Consider the following 20,008-nt stretch of genomic DNA (forward strand, 5'->3'; position numbering starts at 1 on the left):
GCCTACTGTGATGCTGGGAACCCCTTGCTGAAGTGAAGAATGTCTACCATCTATCCTGCTGCCAATAATTGGTCACATGAATCTTGAATAGATCAGCCACATCCTATAAGATCTGCAATGGTTATCCCTGGAAGCACATGCCAGAATATCATGCCGACAAGCCTGTGATGTCAAGTGGTCAAAAAGCAATGTGAAGTCTCAACTTTGCAGATTCTGAAGTTGTGTCAATGATGAGATGAATTAGCGCCATTTTTCATTATACACCAATTATGGCCTTCCTCTCCAAAAGAGATTGTCAGCATCCCGCCTGCAATGCCTTAAAAATAAAATTAGCATGCTGTGGATTTCTGCCACCCTGACCACCACTGTCGTCTGACAACACTCATCTTTGGGAAAATCAGTAAACACCGATTACTAAACAACCATCATATCCATTCTAGAACTGTGGCTAATTCGAAAACCCCTGTTAACACACTGTGGGTATTTGAATTCTGGGCATTGCTAATGTTGTTGTGCAAAGTGATGAGCTGTGAATCTGTGGCCATGGTTGTACTGGACAATATCCGAAATAAGAAAATTAGAAGGATCTCTGTCACCCAACCCCCGAGGGGTACCTACAGACCGGTCATTCTAAAACGACCTAGAGTACATTTTTAGTAACCACACAAAATGTCTAGAGGTCCTGCTGCTCACCTGAGGTCACTAATAGATCCTTGGGCTATACACATCTTTACATAGCGTCACGAAGTTGCAGGTCAGTGCACAGTTTTAAGAAGAACAGATTCGTTGGATTATAAAACCTGGATTCTTGGAAAATAGTAATGCCGCGATCCCTTCACAGAAAGGGTAAGCGCCGGGATACGTACTTCGTGTAAACAGTTTCCGTCTGCCTCCCAGGACACACACATTTACAAACAGCATTTGCATTGGACACCTCCCTCTCGAGTCCCATCCCTTGGGGAAAATCAGGGTGAACCATTCGTCTGCTAACATCAAAGGAGCATTCACCCTTCTTCAAAATCCATATTTTTACGGGCAAATCTCACATGGCTCATAAAAAATACACATTTCATGTCAGACAAGCGGCAGAATACACCTCGGAGCCGCACTGGCCCTGTTTCTGAATCATGCACAAGACCCAGTCTCTGACTGGAGGTGCATTGCTCCCCATGCAAGGCAGCCTCGACCGCCCCCATGAAGCACTTCCTTCCGGGTAGATGAGCTCATTACACCCAGCACAGGCTGCTAGGCCCCCGAACATCGTCTTATGGCAGCGGTGAGGGACGGACACTACACATACACCACAGGGAAAAGCCCACAGCTCGATAACACTCCCATGCAGCGCACTCACCTGGCACGAGATCTGGATGAGGTACACCAGCTCCTTGGACTCGCAGCCGTTCCGGGTCACTTCGCACTGTTCCTCCAGGAGCGACAGCTGCAGCCGAGGGAGGGAGAGAGAAAGGAGAGATCAGGTCAGTAGGCAGAGATTAAACCCGGCATGTAATAATGCAGGGAGCGTTCAGCAACTTCAACGCCACCAGGACACCACAGCGCGCTCTGATAAATCACGTTTCTGCAAATCCAATCTAAATTGTCCTTGCGAGCGTTATCGACATCGTAAATAACGGTGCGCAGTCGAGGTCGCCTCAGCAGGATGAAAGAAGCGCACAATACTCCGCAGCGTACATACACTGCCCTCTAATTGGTCTCAAGACAGGACTGGCCATGGGATTAGATAGTCTATTGTTTCTAAGCTATCCCTTCGCTCCCGTGACGAAGTGAGGCATAACCTACTGAAGAAAAATCACGAGGGACACGAGGCGAATTATTTCTAATGAAAACGGTTTCATTTTGTATTTCGCTTAGGGTCATGAACAACCAATGGGATACAATGCAAACCCATACCTAACCCTAATCATGCATTAGCGCAAGCCTACCCTTGCCGCAACCTCATCTCCCAAACTTACTCCTCTTTCTGCACAAGCATCTACCTCCATTTCTACATACACCTCAATCACTTGCTACAGACTTACACCTACTTATAGTGTCTACTTCTACACCTACGCCCATATCTACACAGACACTTTCTACCACATGCAATGCTATTCACTGCCCCCCCTTTTTTTTATTCACTTGGCAGTTTTAGAAAATATTGCAATTTACAAACGAAAATGTTATTTATTTCTTTGTTAAAGTACCCACTTCTGGCTCAAAAATGTATTTTTTCAAATATGAAATTGTATTTCTTACGTTGTATTCTAATTTTCCAAAATGTCCTCATAGCAATAGCAACCAATTATCCTGCCATCATCCTCACTGATCTTCAAGACGTACCAATCGTCTTAACAATGTGTATGCATTCACTGGTTATTTTACACGACAGATGTTTCATCTAATGCCTCCATGAGGCATTTCTAAATGTGGAAGCCCTAGCACCTGGTGAGGACCCCTAGAAAAAAGGGGAAGATTAAGGAGACAGGACAAAAACAAGGGCAGTTGGTCCAGATGTATGTATGTATTTGTTTGGTATTATGTGGCACTGCTGACATACATGACTCCCTGCACAATATCCTACAGCTGGTGGTGCAGCTAAAGGAGAACTGCAGTACCTTGGCATACAATCAAGGGATCAGGACATGTGCATTGCTAATGTGCAGAATCGACTTCACACATATGTGCACACTGGCCAAGGTCATTGCTCAAAACGTATTGGCATTTGAAGCAGTCTTTATGAGGGTACGATGGAGGGGTGCCAATAATTGCTTGGATCAATGTTGTTAGACTCGAGTGCCTGGACGGATGTTAATTTATAGATGTTTGCAGTTGCAAAGAACCCCTGCTTGAGATTTACAGCACAGTGTTGGGAACAACGAGACAATCAAAGACAGTGCGCAAACAAAAGAGGAAGGTAGCAAAGGAGAAGAGAGACACCAGGTAAATCATAGAAAATGAGGGGGGAAATGGGTGACAGTGTGAGTGAGCTTGCAGAAAAGCCAGGGGTTTAATTTTATGTTGCCTTGTGATAGGTATGTAATCAGCCGATTTCTGGTAGAAATGCAAAACCCGTGCAGAATCCACTAGTGGAATTCCCTCTACCATATCATTCCGATAGGAACTGTCCTCCGAAATTAGCATTTCTTGCCGAAATCAGAATATTTTCCATTAACTGCATGTTGTTAACAATGTACTGTTTGCTGATAATTTTCTAATTCTCTCTGCCTACATTTGCCAGGTCGCCAATAAACCCACATCTGTGTGCTGAAAAGCACACAGAATTTTTACCTGCTATTCTCTTTCTATATAGCACATCTGAACTCGGGAATGTGGTTAAGAACTATCATCCCATGTACACCAAATTATAACTAAAGTGGAGACAGTAACTCTAAGAAAGAGCAATCAGAGTGGTAAAGGCCACAAGCACCACGTACAAAACCGAACTAACTTCAAGGTTTAAGGAATCTTTCGAAAATATTTATGGTACAAATGGCTGCTGTGCATGTCATCCTACCTACAACTGAAAAACCTAAACACTTATATTGGCACAACTAACAATGACATTTGAGCTGCAACTGCTTATCAAGACAACAACCGCTGCTGCAAACATGAGGTAAAAAAGAACACCGTGTTAGAAAACACGCAAATGAATGGATCTTTTCAATCTCATCATGATCTGGGAGATTGCTTCTAATGCATCCTTGCCTGTTAGATTGGTTTTGACTACACTCAAGTATTTCAATCTTCCTCAAAACCATTCTTTGATGTACTTTTCCCGTTTAGATTCATCAATGTAGACCATAACTGATTAAAGCCTCAATTTCTTGAAGAATTAATTCTTGCAATGTAAGGAACGAGAGGGACGTTCCACGAATTAGCAAATCTAACTAAAAACAAAAAATTATTTAATATACCAAAGAATTATTTTGAGAATTATTTTGAGAATTTCGTGGTGTGGAAATTAACATGAATCTAATGATCAGTCAAAGGTATCTTTCAAATATGTCGAGGAAACAATCTCCCAGACCGGTTGTATGAAGTTACAACGCATTCCGTTGCAACACATGCCTTTACCACGCATGCGTTACAACGCGAATGCCTTCTCCACGCATATCCTTTACCACAAAAATGCCTTTAGCACGCACACTTTTACAACGATTTTCGTAGTTAAACTATGCATGTTTATGGCATTTTCTTGTTAAAGGATATCTCCCATCACTATTTATTAAACCTAAAAATTAACCCTTTTAATTTAACTCCTGCGCAACACCACCCCCTCATTCCCCCTTACCTCTCCACATCCTCTCCACTCCAAGCACTTCCGAGGTGACGTTTCACATCGTTAAGAGGAAACGGAAGTGTCTTTCCGTTTACTCTAACGACGCCTATTGCCTCTACATTTTTTTAAAATTCAGATTCATAAATCGACAGAATCAGGTGCGTTTTTGGGGGTGGGGGGGGGGGGGGGGGAGGGGAAGAACCCCAAGCCCCCTTTTTCAAACGCACATTGTTTTTTTTGGGGGGGGGGGGGGGGTGGAGACCCCCCTCAACCCCCCCCCTTTAAAAAAATCTTAAGCACACATGCCTTTACTACGTATCTCGTAGTAAAGGTATGCGTGGTAAAGGCTATTCGTTGTAACCACGCATGCATTGTAATACATGCGTGGTTATGGTTACGCATGGAAACGGCTGCATTGTAGTGCCCGTTTCCCTCTCAGACCAAGACGGATTGAATCTGAATAATTGAAGCAAGTTTGGAAAAAAAGTTAGGATAGGCCCTCAGAGGTTGGCTAATTAATCAATATGGAGGTACTTTAGTTTTATTTGACTGATATGTTTGTGTACGTGTGACCTTATTTTGATATAATTTTGTAGAAAAGGTGACCCAAATATTTAGAAGTCAGTCTGCATTTTATTTTATGTACAACGTCATACCTTACCAGCTGAAATGCAACTTATTTTCTGTTTCCCTCAGTCTACCTGAAACACCTAGGGTTGTTCTGTTTTCTAAAGAAGTTGCATCCATCACATTTTTCCTATTTCTGCATGGACTAATTGTATATGCTTGTGCGTTACCTCGTAAGTCTTGTAGCAAAATGGGTTCTGCCCATTTAGGACACCCAGATTTAGTTGCGCCTGTGATTCAACTGCATTTGCACCTCTGTATGCGTCCCCCCATAAGCCTGTGATTCCTGTGCATTTGATCCCCCACCCAAAGATCAGTGCATCCATAGAGCTCCTTGTATCTGCACCTGTTGTTTATTAGGGACTTGGTGCATTTTTCTTTTGAGTCTTTGCAAGCTTCCTCCAGTATCCCGCAAACCAACAGAATGCCTTGCTGTTGCTAGGACCTGGTGTGGTTTTGCATCATGCATGTTCGAACAAGGACGGTACAGTCGTTTCCTGTTGTTGGTACCAATGTTCACTTTGCACCTGCCCTTCCTATGAAGTCAAAGCTAGTGTACTACACAAGTTTTTCTCCAAGGTTTGAGGACCTTCCAGAAGGCCATGTGTCCCACTTGACACATGTGACCTAGCTATTTCCTTTGAACCCTCGAGAGGGTATATAAGCCCCCACCCAATCCAGAGTCTTTTAGTCCTCACTCCCTGCGGAATAAGCCTCACCTTTCCCACTCACCTGAAAATCCAGCCGGAACCAAGAAGCGCTCTAGGCTCCTTCAAGTCTAAAGTGAACCGCTGATTCCGTGGCTCCAGTTCCCTCAATGTCTCTTCTGCACAGCTACTCCGGACCCCCTGCAACTACCTGGGTCAAGGCTCTGAGAACTTCCTTGAATATTAGTCAAGTGGAAGAACTAGGCTAAGTACTTGATATGAGGTTAGTGTGCACTAATCCTCCTATAGCAGTTAGCAAGACCGAGCAACAGCGTCGCAAAAGACTATAGACTTTTCCTCCAAGCTCTTTCTGTGATTTCCTCCAGCCCCATCTTGTGTATTCCTACTTCGGACCGCTCGTTCATACTTGGCACTTACATTGATTGCTCAGAGACTAAAGACTTAATTCTGTGTTTCTCTGAATGAAAAATATTTCCAAGAGAAAACATTTATAAGTATTTGGCATATGTATGAACCTCGTACATAAACCTATGCACTGAGTTTACCTTAGGAGTGCAGTTAACTCCAACCTCTGTTCAGAGTTTACGTTGGGAGTGCCATTAGCTCCAACCTATGTTCCGAGCGTTGTCCTTAGGAGTGCCTCCCTCCAATCTCTGATTTTGGTTATTCTGCTCTTATACCTGGTTGCAGCGAAAACTTGTAAGTGTTTTAACTGATGTCAATGCATAGTCCTTGCATATTGAGGCCTGTTAGTGTACTGATGGTAATTGCCTCCTCTCGTTATTTCCAGTAAATTATGTCATTGAAAAAAACAGAGGTTCTAGTCTAGTGTGTATCTACTTCGCAGACACAGAAGGTCTCTGGAGGGACACTATCCTGTTCACAGTATCGCCCACCTACCAAGCCGACCTAGTACTGCAACTCTCTCTTTTATTATTTTATCCCAATCCCCTTTCTCCCCCGGTGACAGAGTGTGCTCTATGGTTTTTGTTCCTTGAAATATGCTGTTTTCGGGAAGGATAGGAAGTCCAACATCAGCTCCGGTATAGCCTCTGCGGTTGGAACCAGGTGAGTGCATGACACTGGGCTGGTTACGCATGAAGATGTGGGCACACACGTGTCAGACAACTATTGTGTCCGTTTGGCCCCCTGCTGGACCAAATTAATTACTCTACTCCCCCCAGTAGACGGAACAAATGCTTTCACACACAACAGGAGCAATTATCAGTGATTGACTCAGTTCCTGATGGAGGGGGAGGAGTGGAAAACCTGCAACAGTTAATTAGCGGTCACACAGCACCTGGGTTGGTACAGCCCAGGCCCACTGAACTGAAGAGCAAGCACAGACGTTTGGAGCCAACACAGATGGGGCTCCCCTTGACGTTTTGGTGGTAAGACAGCGGTTCCCAAACTTTTTCAATCAGCGGCACCCTTGACCTATTGGCCGTGGCTCCCCACTATGTTACTGTTTTGGGGGGAAGGGGGTTGGGGGTGGCCAGGCCCAGGAGCACTTCCATTTTCCTCCCTGAAAATAATTGGGATTAAGTTGATGAAGGTATTATAATCATATCCGCAAGGTGTTTCCTATTAGTAAGGCGGCCCCTCTACTAAAACATTCCTACTTACACTTCTTTACTCATGCCTTTTTTAAAGAACCCGCTCACAGTTTTTTATCCCACTTACAGTACTAGATAGCACCCCTATGCATGCAGGCCCCATTGCCAAAGTGTTTCTGCGTTTGAAAAACATATGTATGCACCTCCATTTCTACCCATGTCATACGTGCCAACATACCTGTATCAGCCGGGTGACTCACAATTGTTTAAACCAAATACAGCTTTATTTTAGCTTTCTCTTCCCAAAAAGCGACTACGATTCAATGCAAGCTAAATAAAATCCTCAGATTTTTTTTTTTTAAAGATCCCTCTTTCTTGCTTCCAAATGTTGCCATTATGTTTTATAAACAAATTTTTTTAAATTATTTCTGCATAGAAGGCAAAATCAAGGATAACGTACAATAGTTCGCTGAACTTGGCATCAGTAAATGCAAACAGGAAAGCATTGATAAGAAAATGCAAAAACCCACCCCTACTCCTCAACCCCCGCCCCCGCCCTCTGCGCCCCCACCCTTCAAAACAGGCCCCCCAGCCATTTCCCCCATACTTTGCGGAATTGTTTTGGGCAGCCCCGGGCAGCGTACAGTGACCGCTCCTGAGCGGCGCACCAATCCACCCCTCTACTCCAGGTAGCCCCACTGGGCGGGTCCAGCTGTGACCACACGGCCGCTATATCCCTCTTGGCTACCATTAGGGCAGTAGTGAGAAAGTACTTTTCGTTACGGGACCCATCCAACCCGTCCGTGGTGCCCAGCAGAGCCATTCTAGGATCATGGGGGACCTCCCATCCCAGAACTTCAGTGAGTTCGGCTTCAATCATTGCCCAGTAACTCTCCAGGTGGGAGCAAGTCCACACCATAAGGAAGAAATCCGCCGGATCCACCCCACAGCGAGCACAGGAGGCGTCCACGCGGAGGCCTGCCCGATGTAGGCGGGCCGGAGTCAGATAAGCGGCGTGGAGGTAGTAGAGTTGGATGAGCCGCAACCTGGCGGAAGTGGTAAGCGATCGAGGCGCCATAAGGGCGTCCCTCCAGTCCGCGTCATCTAGGGGCCCCACCCAAGCCTCCCATCGCTGTTTTAGGCCACTCCAATCTACCGGGGTTTTGTTAATCAGGGATTTGTATATGCAGGATATTCCCCCCTTCCCCAGACACCCTAATATCACCTGAGCCTCGGGCGGGCTATGCGCAGGCAATCTGGAGTCCAGAGGGACATGGGCTTGGACCGCATGACGCAGCTGAAGATATCTATAAAATTGGGAAGGCTGTAACGAGAAGCGGGTCTGAAGCTCCTGGAAGGAACACATGTGGCTCCCCCGCCATATATCGCACAGGCTGGAAATTCCTAGAAGATCCCACTGCCGAAATCCTTCAAGGCCCACCACTTCCCGCAGCCACGTTCCGTGCCAAAGTGGTGTGAGCTGTGTTATCTTTCCCGACCAGCGGGTGTGCCGCAAAGCTGCGCACCACGCCAGGAAAGGGGCCCGCACGACATCGGGGAGCGACAGGGGGACCGTTGCCCCATAGAAATTTGGTCGTCATCTGATCCAGTTCCCGGAACCACGGGCGCGGAAAGGTGCACGGAGTATTTTGTAAATGTACAGAAACTTGGGGAGGATCATCATCTTATAGAGGGCGACCCTCCCCAGCGGATTCAGTGGGAGTGACTGCCACCTGAGCATATCTGATCTGGTCTTGTTGACTACGGGAGCCACGTTGAGAGCCCAACAGAGTTCCGGAAGGAGGGTGACCCAGATCCCCAGGTATTTAAATGAGTCTCCGGAGGGGAATATCAGATTGCCAGTCAAAACATTCCCTCGACGGGTGTAAGGGGACCAGTACGGATTTTTTGGGGTTCAGATGAAGACCCGACGCTTGGCCAAAGCGGTGGAGAATCTGGCGGACCCTGGGTCCCGAAGTCGATGGATCAGAGAGATATAGGAGGACGTCGTCCGCGTATAGGGCAATCTTGTCAGGGGCCACGCCCGGCCAGTCCCACCCGCGGAGAGTGGGATCCGCCCGAATCAGCACAGCCAGTGGCTCCATGGCCAGAGCGAATAGGAGGGGCGAGAGCGGACATCCCTGGCGCGTCCCTCGACCTACAGGAAATGGGCTGGACAGAGCCCCATTGACTAATACACGGGCCCGCGGGATCGCGTACAGGACCGCGACCATGGCACGGAACCGGGGACCGAAGCCCATGCGCTCTAGGACATCACCCAGGTACGCCCACCCCACTGAGTCAAAGGCCTTTTCAAAGTCGACCAGCAGAAGGGTCAGATAGGGGGAAAGGCGCCCTCGGTGTGCCAGGGCGAGATGCAGGCGCCGCAGGCAGTGTCTGGTCCCCGCCATTATGTTTTATATGGTGAATTACTTCCCTATGCTCATGGAGAGAGCAGGCCTGCCTGAAAATGAGTACACTAGAAGAAATGTGTACGGGAAGTACCTAAGGTTCAAGTAGACATGTCAATACTTAATAACACTTAGTGTGTTTGAAAAACAGGACAACTTTACTCTCCTGATAACGTGCATTGGTGTAAAATGCATTTGGAAAAAAACTAAACTATCGATGCATCTAAAAAAATAAATCGGGCATCTTCCACTTACTTCGGGAGTGTTGAAACATGGGGACCCAGTGAAATATGGAGGTCACCCCTCCCCCCCCACCCGACTTGCCATGAATCAAGCACATTTCCAGCTTTAGGCATGTCACTTATCTGAAGTTTAACTGAAGCCAACAAACCCATCAACATTAACTGCATTAAAGTGCTTGGTGCAAGGCTCCCCTGGCTAGTTTTGACGACGCACCAGGGAGCCACGTCACACAGACTGGGAACCACTGGTGGTAAGGTATCTGGCAGTAAAGTCGCCTAGGGGTGAAGCGGAGTGTCTGGCAGTGATGTCAGCTAGCAGTATAGCCGAGGCCCTCAGATTAGTTCTGTACTGATAAAACTTGATGGCACTATTTTGGATTGTCCCAGAATCTGTGCAAGAGAATTGGGACGGGTGGAGGGATGATGTGGAATCCTATGAGTGGCCAGTGGAGTATGGCATCTAGAACTTTCCATACAGACTTATAAACCCCAGGACAAGGGAGAGACAGAGAGCAAGACGCTAGATTTGTAAGGTGACAATACTAAAATATCATGGGCAGCTGGACTGCTGAACCCCAGGTTTAGAAAGGTCTCTCCAGGGCCAGTGGTGCTGGCCCTTTTATGCCCCAGTTCACAGTTGCCACACATCTCTTACCTGAACAGGAGGAGGAAGACTAGGACTCCCCTGCCCCCCCAAATGCCCTGCAAGACAGACAGGAGGCTTTGAGGTCTGTGGAGAGCAAAGCAGAGGAGAAGGCTGGCACAGGGAGACAGCGAAACCAGCACCCCCGCAAGGTGAACCTCTTTTTGTAGGTCAGGCGGCTTGGTGAAAATGCTCCTGGTGGGTAGAGCTCACCACCAGGAGTAAAATGAGCCCAGTATTGTTGAAATTAGATGATCGGGGCCAAGGTTCTGTAGCTTTTAAGGCTCTGACCTTTGATTTATGCCTTATTGAAAAACTAGACTCTGGTGCTCCACTGCGATGCCTTTATATTATCCCCGGGATGGACCACTGCCCGGGTGCCCGCGCATCTTTCTTTGATAGAATATTAGGGGGAGCATGTGTCCATGTGGCCCCATCTAACGGTTCAGAACAGACCACGGGGCCCACCATCTCTCCAGGTGCTGGTGCATTTATGGCAGGGCCCTGGACCCCATTGCTGTGTCCCAGAACAAGGAAAGACAGAGGCTATAGTCACCATCTGGATACCAGTATAAGAATATGTGTACCTCTTGGCTATAGATCAGAAATTACTATCCTTTCAATCATCAAACAATCTCATATATCCACTCCATTTTCCCCTCAATACTGAATCTATAAGAAGCACTTGTCATAAAACAAAATTGGTAAAATATATCTGTATTTTAATAATCAATGTAAATTCATCAAAAAAATCATTTATATAACATAATAAATCATACACAAATACTCATACACAATTAAAATGATAAAATCGCAAAACGTTTTTTTGCATTTTAAAAAAAAACAAAAAAGTTTTTTGCATGCTATGAGTAGGGGTGGGCGGAATTTGCGAAATTAACTTTCGCAAATTATCGCAAAAATGTTTAAAATTATCGCAAACAAGCGGAAATATCGCGAAGATGCAGAAGTTTTTTTCCGGCATGTTCGCGAGATTTTCTGCATGGTTGCGGGTCGCCAACTTACCCAAGTGGTTGCTTGCGGGCGCGGCCATCTTGTTTTGAGTTGTCTCACGGTGCATGATCGCGAGAAGAAAGACGTGATCGCGCGACGCATGACGTCACTGCGGGCGCGAACTGTCGCGAGACAGCGCAAATGGCTAAAAACAATACAACATCTCATGGAGAACGCGACCGGATCAAGAAAACTTGTCGGCGAACGCAGGGATTCAGGTAAGGCGATCGCGCGCGCGCGAGAATGTATTATTTTACAGCGCGAGCAAGAAACAAATTATCGGCAAGCTGCGGAAACCGGAATTTTTGACATTTTCGCGCTCTCCGCGGAACGCAAAAATGTCAAATTATCGCAATTTCCGCGAACGGAACGAAATTTTCGCCCAGGCCTAGCTATAAGGAGAACAATAATAGACAAGCAATGTGTCATAAATATGTCAATTTGGATTAACCAAAGGCAGTGTCAGACATAAGTCACTGATCCCTGTCTCTCCCTAACTGCACCAAATTTAACACATTAAAGAATCAGGCGTCGACGCGTTTCGGTGGTGAAAACTCCACATAGGACCACCTTCCTCAGGACCAAAAATATTTTCTCCTTGTCTGTATATGTGTTCAACTACGATGTCGAATTCACCGGTACAGCCGTACTTCGGCAAGAATGTCTCCTACATGGGAGTGCTTCTAAAATCCTTGACGGATGGTTCAGAACTTGCATAGATTGCTTTATACTTGTCAAAGGACGCATAGAAAAAGTAGACTTCAATCCGAATTCATATTAGTGGCCGAACAAATCTCCGTCGCTCTTCTATCTGGAACCGTATTCATTCCATGTGGGTATAAATCTATATATACCGTTTTCTTATTATTGTATAGGGGCGAGCATATATTTTGTCGTCTCCCTTTATACGTCGCTTGTCGGGGTAGCGTGTTCGTTCCTCCGTTTATCATTTATTTCTCCCAAGTGGGAAGTGGGAAATGTTGTTCTCTAGCTTGTAAGTACAGGGACACCCCAGTCGTTGGTCCAATGGCTGAATTCTATGTGGCCTAGTGTGGTAAAAGAAAGACTTAGACACATGCTATGTTGATTTGTAATGCATTATTAAAAAAAATATTAATTAACAATAATGATTGTGTTTAAACATGGTTACTGATTCCTAAGATTTAAATGGAGTGGTGAATTTAAAAATGTGGTTATTTTGTTCTTGTAATACGATGACACTTTGACAAAGCCATTAGGATTGCCTTATATTTTAATATGGTAACCCCTTAATGAAGCCAAATGGCCTGCTTTATTTAAAATGACACCCTAGTGTACTGTGAAGTTATATCTGGTGTAGGTGAGTGGTTTGTTAATTATGATATTCATGGCCCATTAGGGGTCAATTGTGATTTCAGAATGTCACCAAAGATATTTCCATCTGCCTTGTTTATACATTAGTATATTATTGTGTAGTTTTTAGTAGTGTGTGTGTGCAAGAAATGTACTTTTCCTTTTTCAAAGGAAAAAACACTAACTGGACACTCATTTATTGAGTGTTGTTATTGCATGATAGTGAATGGAGATCACTAGCCCACTGCACATCCCCTAAGTCGGCCCTGGACCGCTAACCTTTTAGAATCAAGAGCTACATGAGATGCTTGTTTCTCACTGAGGAGACCGTTTTGGACCTATTGTGCAGGCCTCGCATCCTGCACAACTAATAACCCAATTTCTTAAAACTCTCTACTCTAGTTGCATTGTGATTGTATGTGAGCATCACGGTTGTCACGCATCTCTTACATGTAGAGCACAGCACAAAATACAAGGGTAATATCCAGATGCATTATAAACAGTAGCTACATAGAAATAAACCTGAATTTCGGGATTAATGTGAAAGAACTAAAATATCTTCTGACAGCAATATAAGCACATTTTATTTGCATTTACTCACATTTCTTATAACTAGCCTCCTGTGATTGTCACCTATCACAGAATCTGACATCGGATCTGTTCTTATTGAAATATTAGAATGACCACTTCCTTGTTATGATCTTTACCTCTTGATGGTGGGACTTTGCTGTGGAGACAGGCAACGAGTTGCCAATTATGAAATATAAAATTCATTTTCCCTGGGGTTCCAAAGAAATGTTAATTTCCCACGTTCATATTTCATTCCCCACCCCCCCCCCCCAAATAGCTCATAAAAGAGCCTCAGTCGGGCGTGCCTCATGTCTTTGTTTTCTCTCTCCATTTTGGAGATGCATAACAGCACTATTTAGGGTCAATGTAGGTGGTTTTCATTCACAATTTATAAATTATTTTTACATGTTTTTCCTTAGGCTGATTTATACTGCCCAGTCAGCATTTTTTTGCCACCAGCATGCCTGGGCAATTACTCCAGCAGAGAATGCCAGAGGAGGAATTACATGTACACTGGAAATTATGTTAATGCTGCTTTTCAGAATATATTTCCCGGGCTCCTCAAAATTCGACAGTTTAATTTACACTTCAAGTATCTCATACAGTACACAGTTAATTCATTCTCAATCAAACACAGATTTCAGATATAAAAGAAACCCATTCATACATAAATGAATGGATACACAATATAATTAATTCAAGTAAAATGCAAAAATAAAACAATTTAACGTAAAAAAAAATACATTCTCATACAAACAAATACATTCATTTATAAGAAAATGAACAGAGGGCCACCTTAAAACTACACACTAACACATGTTGAGGCTGGCATACAAGTAAGTTAGCCGTGTTGTCTACCGAAAACATACGTTGGTTTCTGAGTCAAATATTTTGATTTTCAAGAAGCATTATTTCTGCTGCAATTTGTCGACCAATTAACAGAGCATGGTTACTGCTTTTTGAGGGACAGCGCGATGCAGCATACACTGGTCCTCGAGTGATTCTGCTGTGTTTTGGCTGCGTGATTTCAGGCCACTTCAATAGTTGAAGGTGTTTTTTTTACGGACCGTTCTGAAGCGGTGGATGAAGGATGTGGATCCAAAACTGACTTGAAATATTTTCCAGTGCAGAAGTGCAAAGAATAATACAGTGATGTCATTGCAAATGAGTGCAGTAGAGGTTGGGTTACTAGTAGCGACGAGGCAGTAGTGCTAGTCAGTGAACTAGTGCTGGAAACTTGAGCAGATGGATACACTCTACCTGATGTCTCAATGGGAATGTTGAGCTGAATATGGAAAGAATACATTCATCGGCTGGCAGCGTTGATGATTATTCCAAGTGGGTGAAAGGCACAGTTGGCCAGACCAAAGAAGAGGCTGCTACAACAGCACCATTTGCTGGGGGTGCAGTTGTAATGACCAAAGCCTTGACAGAGTGGAAGTTAAAGATAATTGCAGATTACAAGATGCTTACTGTGGATAAAGTGATGTTCAATGTAATGAGTTATGAATTAATGAATGAAAGCAACTTATACCACGCCTAGCTACTCCAAGGAGTGTTCTGGCGCCAGGCACAGTTCAGAGGTGAAAGCAGATCTGAATGTTTAATCCTGGACAAAAAGCCAAGTTTTCAGCCTCCTTTTAACATTGTTACATTGCTTACGGCATGGAGCTGAACAGGGAGCTTATTCCAAGCTATTGGTCCTAGATGAGCAAGGGACCTGCCTCCCGCTCTAGCATGCTGAAATCTGGGCGTCTCCGCTAAGAAATTATTCCCCGACCTCTGGTTTCTAGATGAAACATGGAATCTAAATCTAGTTCTGAAGTAGATTGCACCAGTCTGATACAGGGACCCCTGAACTAACACAAGAGCCCTAAACAAGATCCTTTTCCTGATAGGAAGGCAGTGAAGGGCACGTAGATGAGGGGAGATGTGTGTTCTATCTGGCAGATTCAAAAGAAAGCAAGCGGCCGCATTTTGGCCCATCTAAAGCCTCTCCAAAAGATACTTTGGCAGACCAAAGTAGAGGGTATTGCCATAGTCCAACCTTGAGGTTATTAAGGCCTCGATAGCCGTCTCTTTTCTGTGAGGTACAAGTAGTGAAGGAACATTTTCATAGACCGCAGAACAACAAAGCAAGTGCCCATCACAGGCTTAATCTGTGACCTAAAAGACAGGATATCATCAAATTTGCCTCCTAAGTTCTTGACTAAGCCTCCCCGAGAACCTGGAAAGGGGGGGGGGGGGCAATTTCTGGGCCAGAAAATCTGCCAGGTGTCTGGAGAAGTATTGCCCAAAGAAAAAAAATAATCTCTCTTCTTTCAGCGTTGCACTTAAATTGAGATAAGGCCAACCAGTAAAAGACTGCCAACTGGCAGGTTTTAATCAGCCGCTCGAGACATTTCTCCTTTCCCGCACGAGAGCAGCAGCTGACTATCATCAGCATAGGCTATAACATTAGCTACTAGGGCTTCTGCTATCCGAGCAAGAGGGGTGAGATATATATTAAACAAGGTTGGGCTTAGAGCAGAGCCCTGGAGAACTCCTACTGACAGTTCCTGTGGTTCCGAGGCGAAGGGGGGAATCCAAACCTGTTGACTTCTGCTTTCCAAAAAGGAGGCAAGCCAATCTGGAGCTGGACCTACTAAAAGTAAGTCCTTAGCACACGTCAATTTTTATACACATTTACATTCCATCAATAAAGTTATAAGCAAAAAGGCACATCAAAAATCCACAGCTGGCAGCAGATATTTCTTGATATTTCTTCACTCTATCCACATTATCATTATTTATATTCAGTAAGTGTTCAACGTGACTGGTCCAGATTTTACACCATACAGAGCCCGAAGCCAACACATGTTTCGTCGCTATTACTTGTATGTATATGCGACTTTTTCAAGGCTAGATTACAAAAAGATATGGACCATAATCAACATCTGTCATGAAAACAATATCATAAGTAATTTGGATATCATTTGATCCCACCACCGTGATTTTTATTTTTACTTGTTCAGCAGTGGTCTTCAATGTCTCAAGATTCACCAACCAGAGGGATGCATAGATAAGATCATACAGTGAAACACATTTTCAAAATGTAAAAGGGGCAAAACGTTAACGAAAACCCCAAGTGAACATTGATCATGCTTGAAATAGAACACCAAATAATGTGTTATGTGTATAAGTGCAGATAATGTGGGACTAATCACCAAACATGATATCCATAACATGAGAGGTAACAAAAAAACACATAGCGAGAGTCACCCTGTGTGAACTAAAGACAAAGCCAAGAGAATATCCCATAGAGCCAAAAATCAAACTGACCTGAAGAATTAAAACGTCCCAAAGCTGTAAATTAATAAGAGAAACCTAATGTATACCACATATATAATCCCACAGTCAAATAATCTATGCAGCATTACAGCAAAAAACGCAGGGAACACTTATTACCTTCCTAAAATAGAGTCCAATTCACATAGGTAAACAATGCGAGGTGGCAGCGTAGCAAATTAAGATAAAGCCCGAAGGTAGAGACCTTGTACGGATCAATAACCTGTATTCATAGCTGTAAGAATGACATAAAAAGGTATTTCTAGTAACCCAGAAGTCATACGATATATGCAATAAAAACTAGTCAACCAAATTGGAAATGCCGCTAAGTAGCCATGTAGTACCTGAAAAGACTTGGTAAATATACACCATATGGTAAAATACATATAGCGGTACCCTTGGTGACAGAGTCAACATTTCGGTATGAGAAAGGACTTCACGAATGTAAACTATATAGCAATGTAAATATAGCGGTACCCTTGGCAACAGAGTCAACCTCTTAATATGAGAAAAATAATGTATCCAAACACATCACAGCGTATAGTGACGTAAGGTGCAATACATTTGGCACATCTTTCTCTCCATATGATTAATACAAGGTGACCAATAATTTGGCTTTGGAAAGTATCAACGCAAGACGCGTAGTACCAAAATACCTCTCCATGCTAATTAGCGCTTGTAGTCCGAGAAAAACTAATTTCGGGACAGACTCGAAAACATTGAAAACATATACCTAAATATAAAGCAGATTGTCATAATCAAAGGACATAGGACATAGTAAAGAAGATTTGCTGGGCTTGGGTCTACTCACCCGTAAGCTGTCTATAGTGAAGCTAGCGTATGCCACAAATCAGCCGGTGTTCTCGAGTACGAGAGAGCACTCGGCTGTTAGAGCCGCCATTTAAAGTAACACGCAAACCGGAAAAAGCACAACAGTCGAAAGAGGCTGATAGTGTGAATGCCTCAGAGCACAGCAGGCGTCATATTGGAATAGCTACACGTTCAGGTCGCGTAAGAGAGAACCAAGTTAATAACTATGCCTATGTTTCATTAACGAGCAAATATCATGAAATTGATTAAAATCGAGCCATTGTGAATAAAATGCCCTAAGCATACAAAAATATTAGACAACGTAATCCAATATTAACGCAAATGTATAATGATGTCAGTAATAATTCTTGACACCCATTTACACCTATCCAAATGGACATATTAGCAACGTCGATATAAAAAGTAAATATTATAAAAATCCAAAGGCATCATGTGACCAATGGAGTTAGTCGCGAAAGGTAGTGTAGATTAGCCTACTCAAATCAGAATGTTCTCTAATCAGAAAAAAAATATATGCAGCCAACATCAATAAATGCGGCTATCTAAAAGCCCCATCTGGTGCCCTTCAAATCAAAAAGTAATATTACATATGGAGTGTAAAGCAAGGTCTCTCATCTCAAAGATACATGCGATAGTAGGTTTCTAGTGTCCCACCCACATATAAGTAAAATATACATGTCGGTATCATATTGTTATAAGAGGTTATAGTCTTCCAACATCATATATCTCAGTGTGTACATACTACGTAGTCAAAAATCCGTGGTACATCCAGGTCACATCAATATACATCAGCATTATGAGGTGTAACAGAATTAGAACAAGATGAGTATGGGTATATACCCTTGGGTATTAGGTCTGAGAGTATAAGTTTGTTACCAACAGGAGATCCCCCCTAATTGTTACCTCTCACCCAAAAAGTAATGTAGCTCCTGATCAATATTCAATCTCAGGTCATACTCCTCAATCTCAAAATCCAAGTCGCCTCATTCCTCCTTAGAGTCAGTTCTTGATTTCCCCCACGTGGATGTCTGTGTGTAAGGTCAATCCCATAAAATGTAAAATCCTTAGATCTACCCTGTGATTCACACTGGCTAATGTGGGCTGCAATAGGGTATCTATGATCCTCATTTTTAACTGCCCTCATATGTTCTCCAATTCTTTCTCTTGGAGTACGTATAGTACTTCCCACATATTTCTTATGGCATCTACACTCAATAACGTAAGTGACAAATTTAGAGGAGCAGTTGATGTTGTATTTAATGTAGTATCGTTTGTTGTCAGGTCCCACAAAGTAAGTCACCCCATGTTCTGCCCATTTACATACTGCACAATTACCACATTTGTGAAAGCCTACAGATCTAATAGTAAGCCAGTTTGTTTGTTTCTTGGGGCTACGGTGGCTAGGACATAAAAGGTTTCTTAAGCAAGTGTCTCTCCTATATGTGATTTCTGGTCTGGTCTTAATATGTTCCTTGAGAGTCGTATCCTCTCGCAACAAATGCCAATGTTTATTAAGGCTTTTGATCAGGACTTTCGATAGTGTGTTGTAGTTTGTAGTAAGTTTTATTTTGTTCTTTGACAAATCTTTGTTTTGGTTGGTATAGGATAATAAAGTGTCTGGTCTCTTAATTTTCCTAATCCTGGATCTGGCTGAATCTAGTACCCGATAATCATAGCCCCTTCTTTTGAATCTCTTGATCATGTTGTCAACACATGATTCAAATTCTTGATCCTCGCTACAATTGCGTCTAGCTCTCATAAGCTCACCATATGGTATTGCCTTAATTTGGTGAGAGGGGTGGGCACTGGTAGCATGTAATGTAGAATTACACGCCGTGACTTTCCGAAATAATCGGCTATGTATCTTTCCGTCTTTGGTGTACAGTTCCGTATCCATAAAGGAAATTCTGTCCCGACTCTTTTCATAAGTGAATTTGATATTCCAAACATTACTGTTGAGGTGTTGTACAAAATCATCTAGTTTGTCATTGTCCCCTGTCCAAATCATTAAACAGTCGTCAATATAACGTCCCCAGTAGAGGATGTCATTGTTCCATTTGTTGCCTATTGAGCTCCAGATCCACACCTCCTCAAGCCAACCCATGAAGAGGTTTGCATACGAAGGTGAGAATCTGGAGCCCATGGCCACACCTTGTCTCTGTCTATACCAGCAGTCTTTAAAAATAAAGACATTATTGTCTAGTATCAGTTCAATCATGTTAATGATCATTTCAGTATGGACCTACTATGTCGATGGACTCCAGGCATGCCAGGAGTCTATAGAGTGGGGGACCTTATCAAAGGCTACTGATAGGTCTAACATGATCAGTTAGGGCAATATTTTGCTGGTAAAGTGGATCCTGAAGTTGTGGGAAAAAGGACAAGGGAGAAGGAAGTGGTGAGAAAATGCGGTGGGTCCAGTAAAAGAGGCAGAAGGCAATTTAGGTTTTTACATGATTTAACCTAAGAGAACATGTGGTCATATAGCTTCAGATGGCCACAGGGAACTTGGAT

General features: G+C 43.7%; 1 protein-coding gene across 1 annotated transcript in view; it reads right to left on the bottom strand.

The window, feature by feature from the left end:
- The window catches only part of ARHGAP32 (Rho GTPase activating protein 32), a 1,461,643-nt gene that overhangs the window by 741,638 nt on the left and 699,997 nt on the right, over positions 1-20,008 (bottom strand). Inside the window, exon 5 of the mRNA XM_085647194.1 lies at positions 1,352-1,438. Coding sequence (XP_085503320.1) covers positions 1,352-1,438 — 87 coding nt within the window. The remainder of the gene's footprint in view (positions 1-1,351; positions 1,439-20,008) is intronic.

Source organism: Triturus cristatus, chromosome 3_2 (genome assembly GCF_964204655.1).
Source record: "Triturus cristatus chromosome 3_2, aTriCri1.1, whole genome shotgun sequence".
In the NCBI taxonomy this organism is placed as follows: domain Eukaryota; kingdom Metazoa; phylum Chordata; class Amphibia; order Caudata; family Salamandridae; genus Triturus; species Triturus cristatus.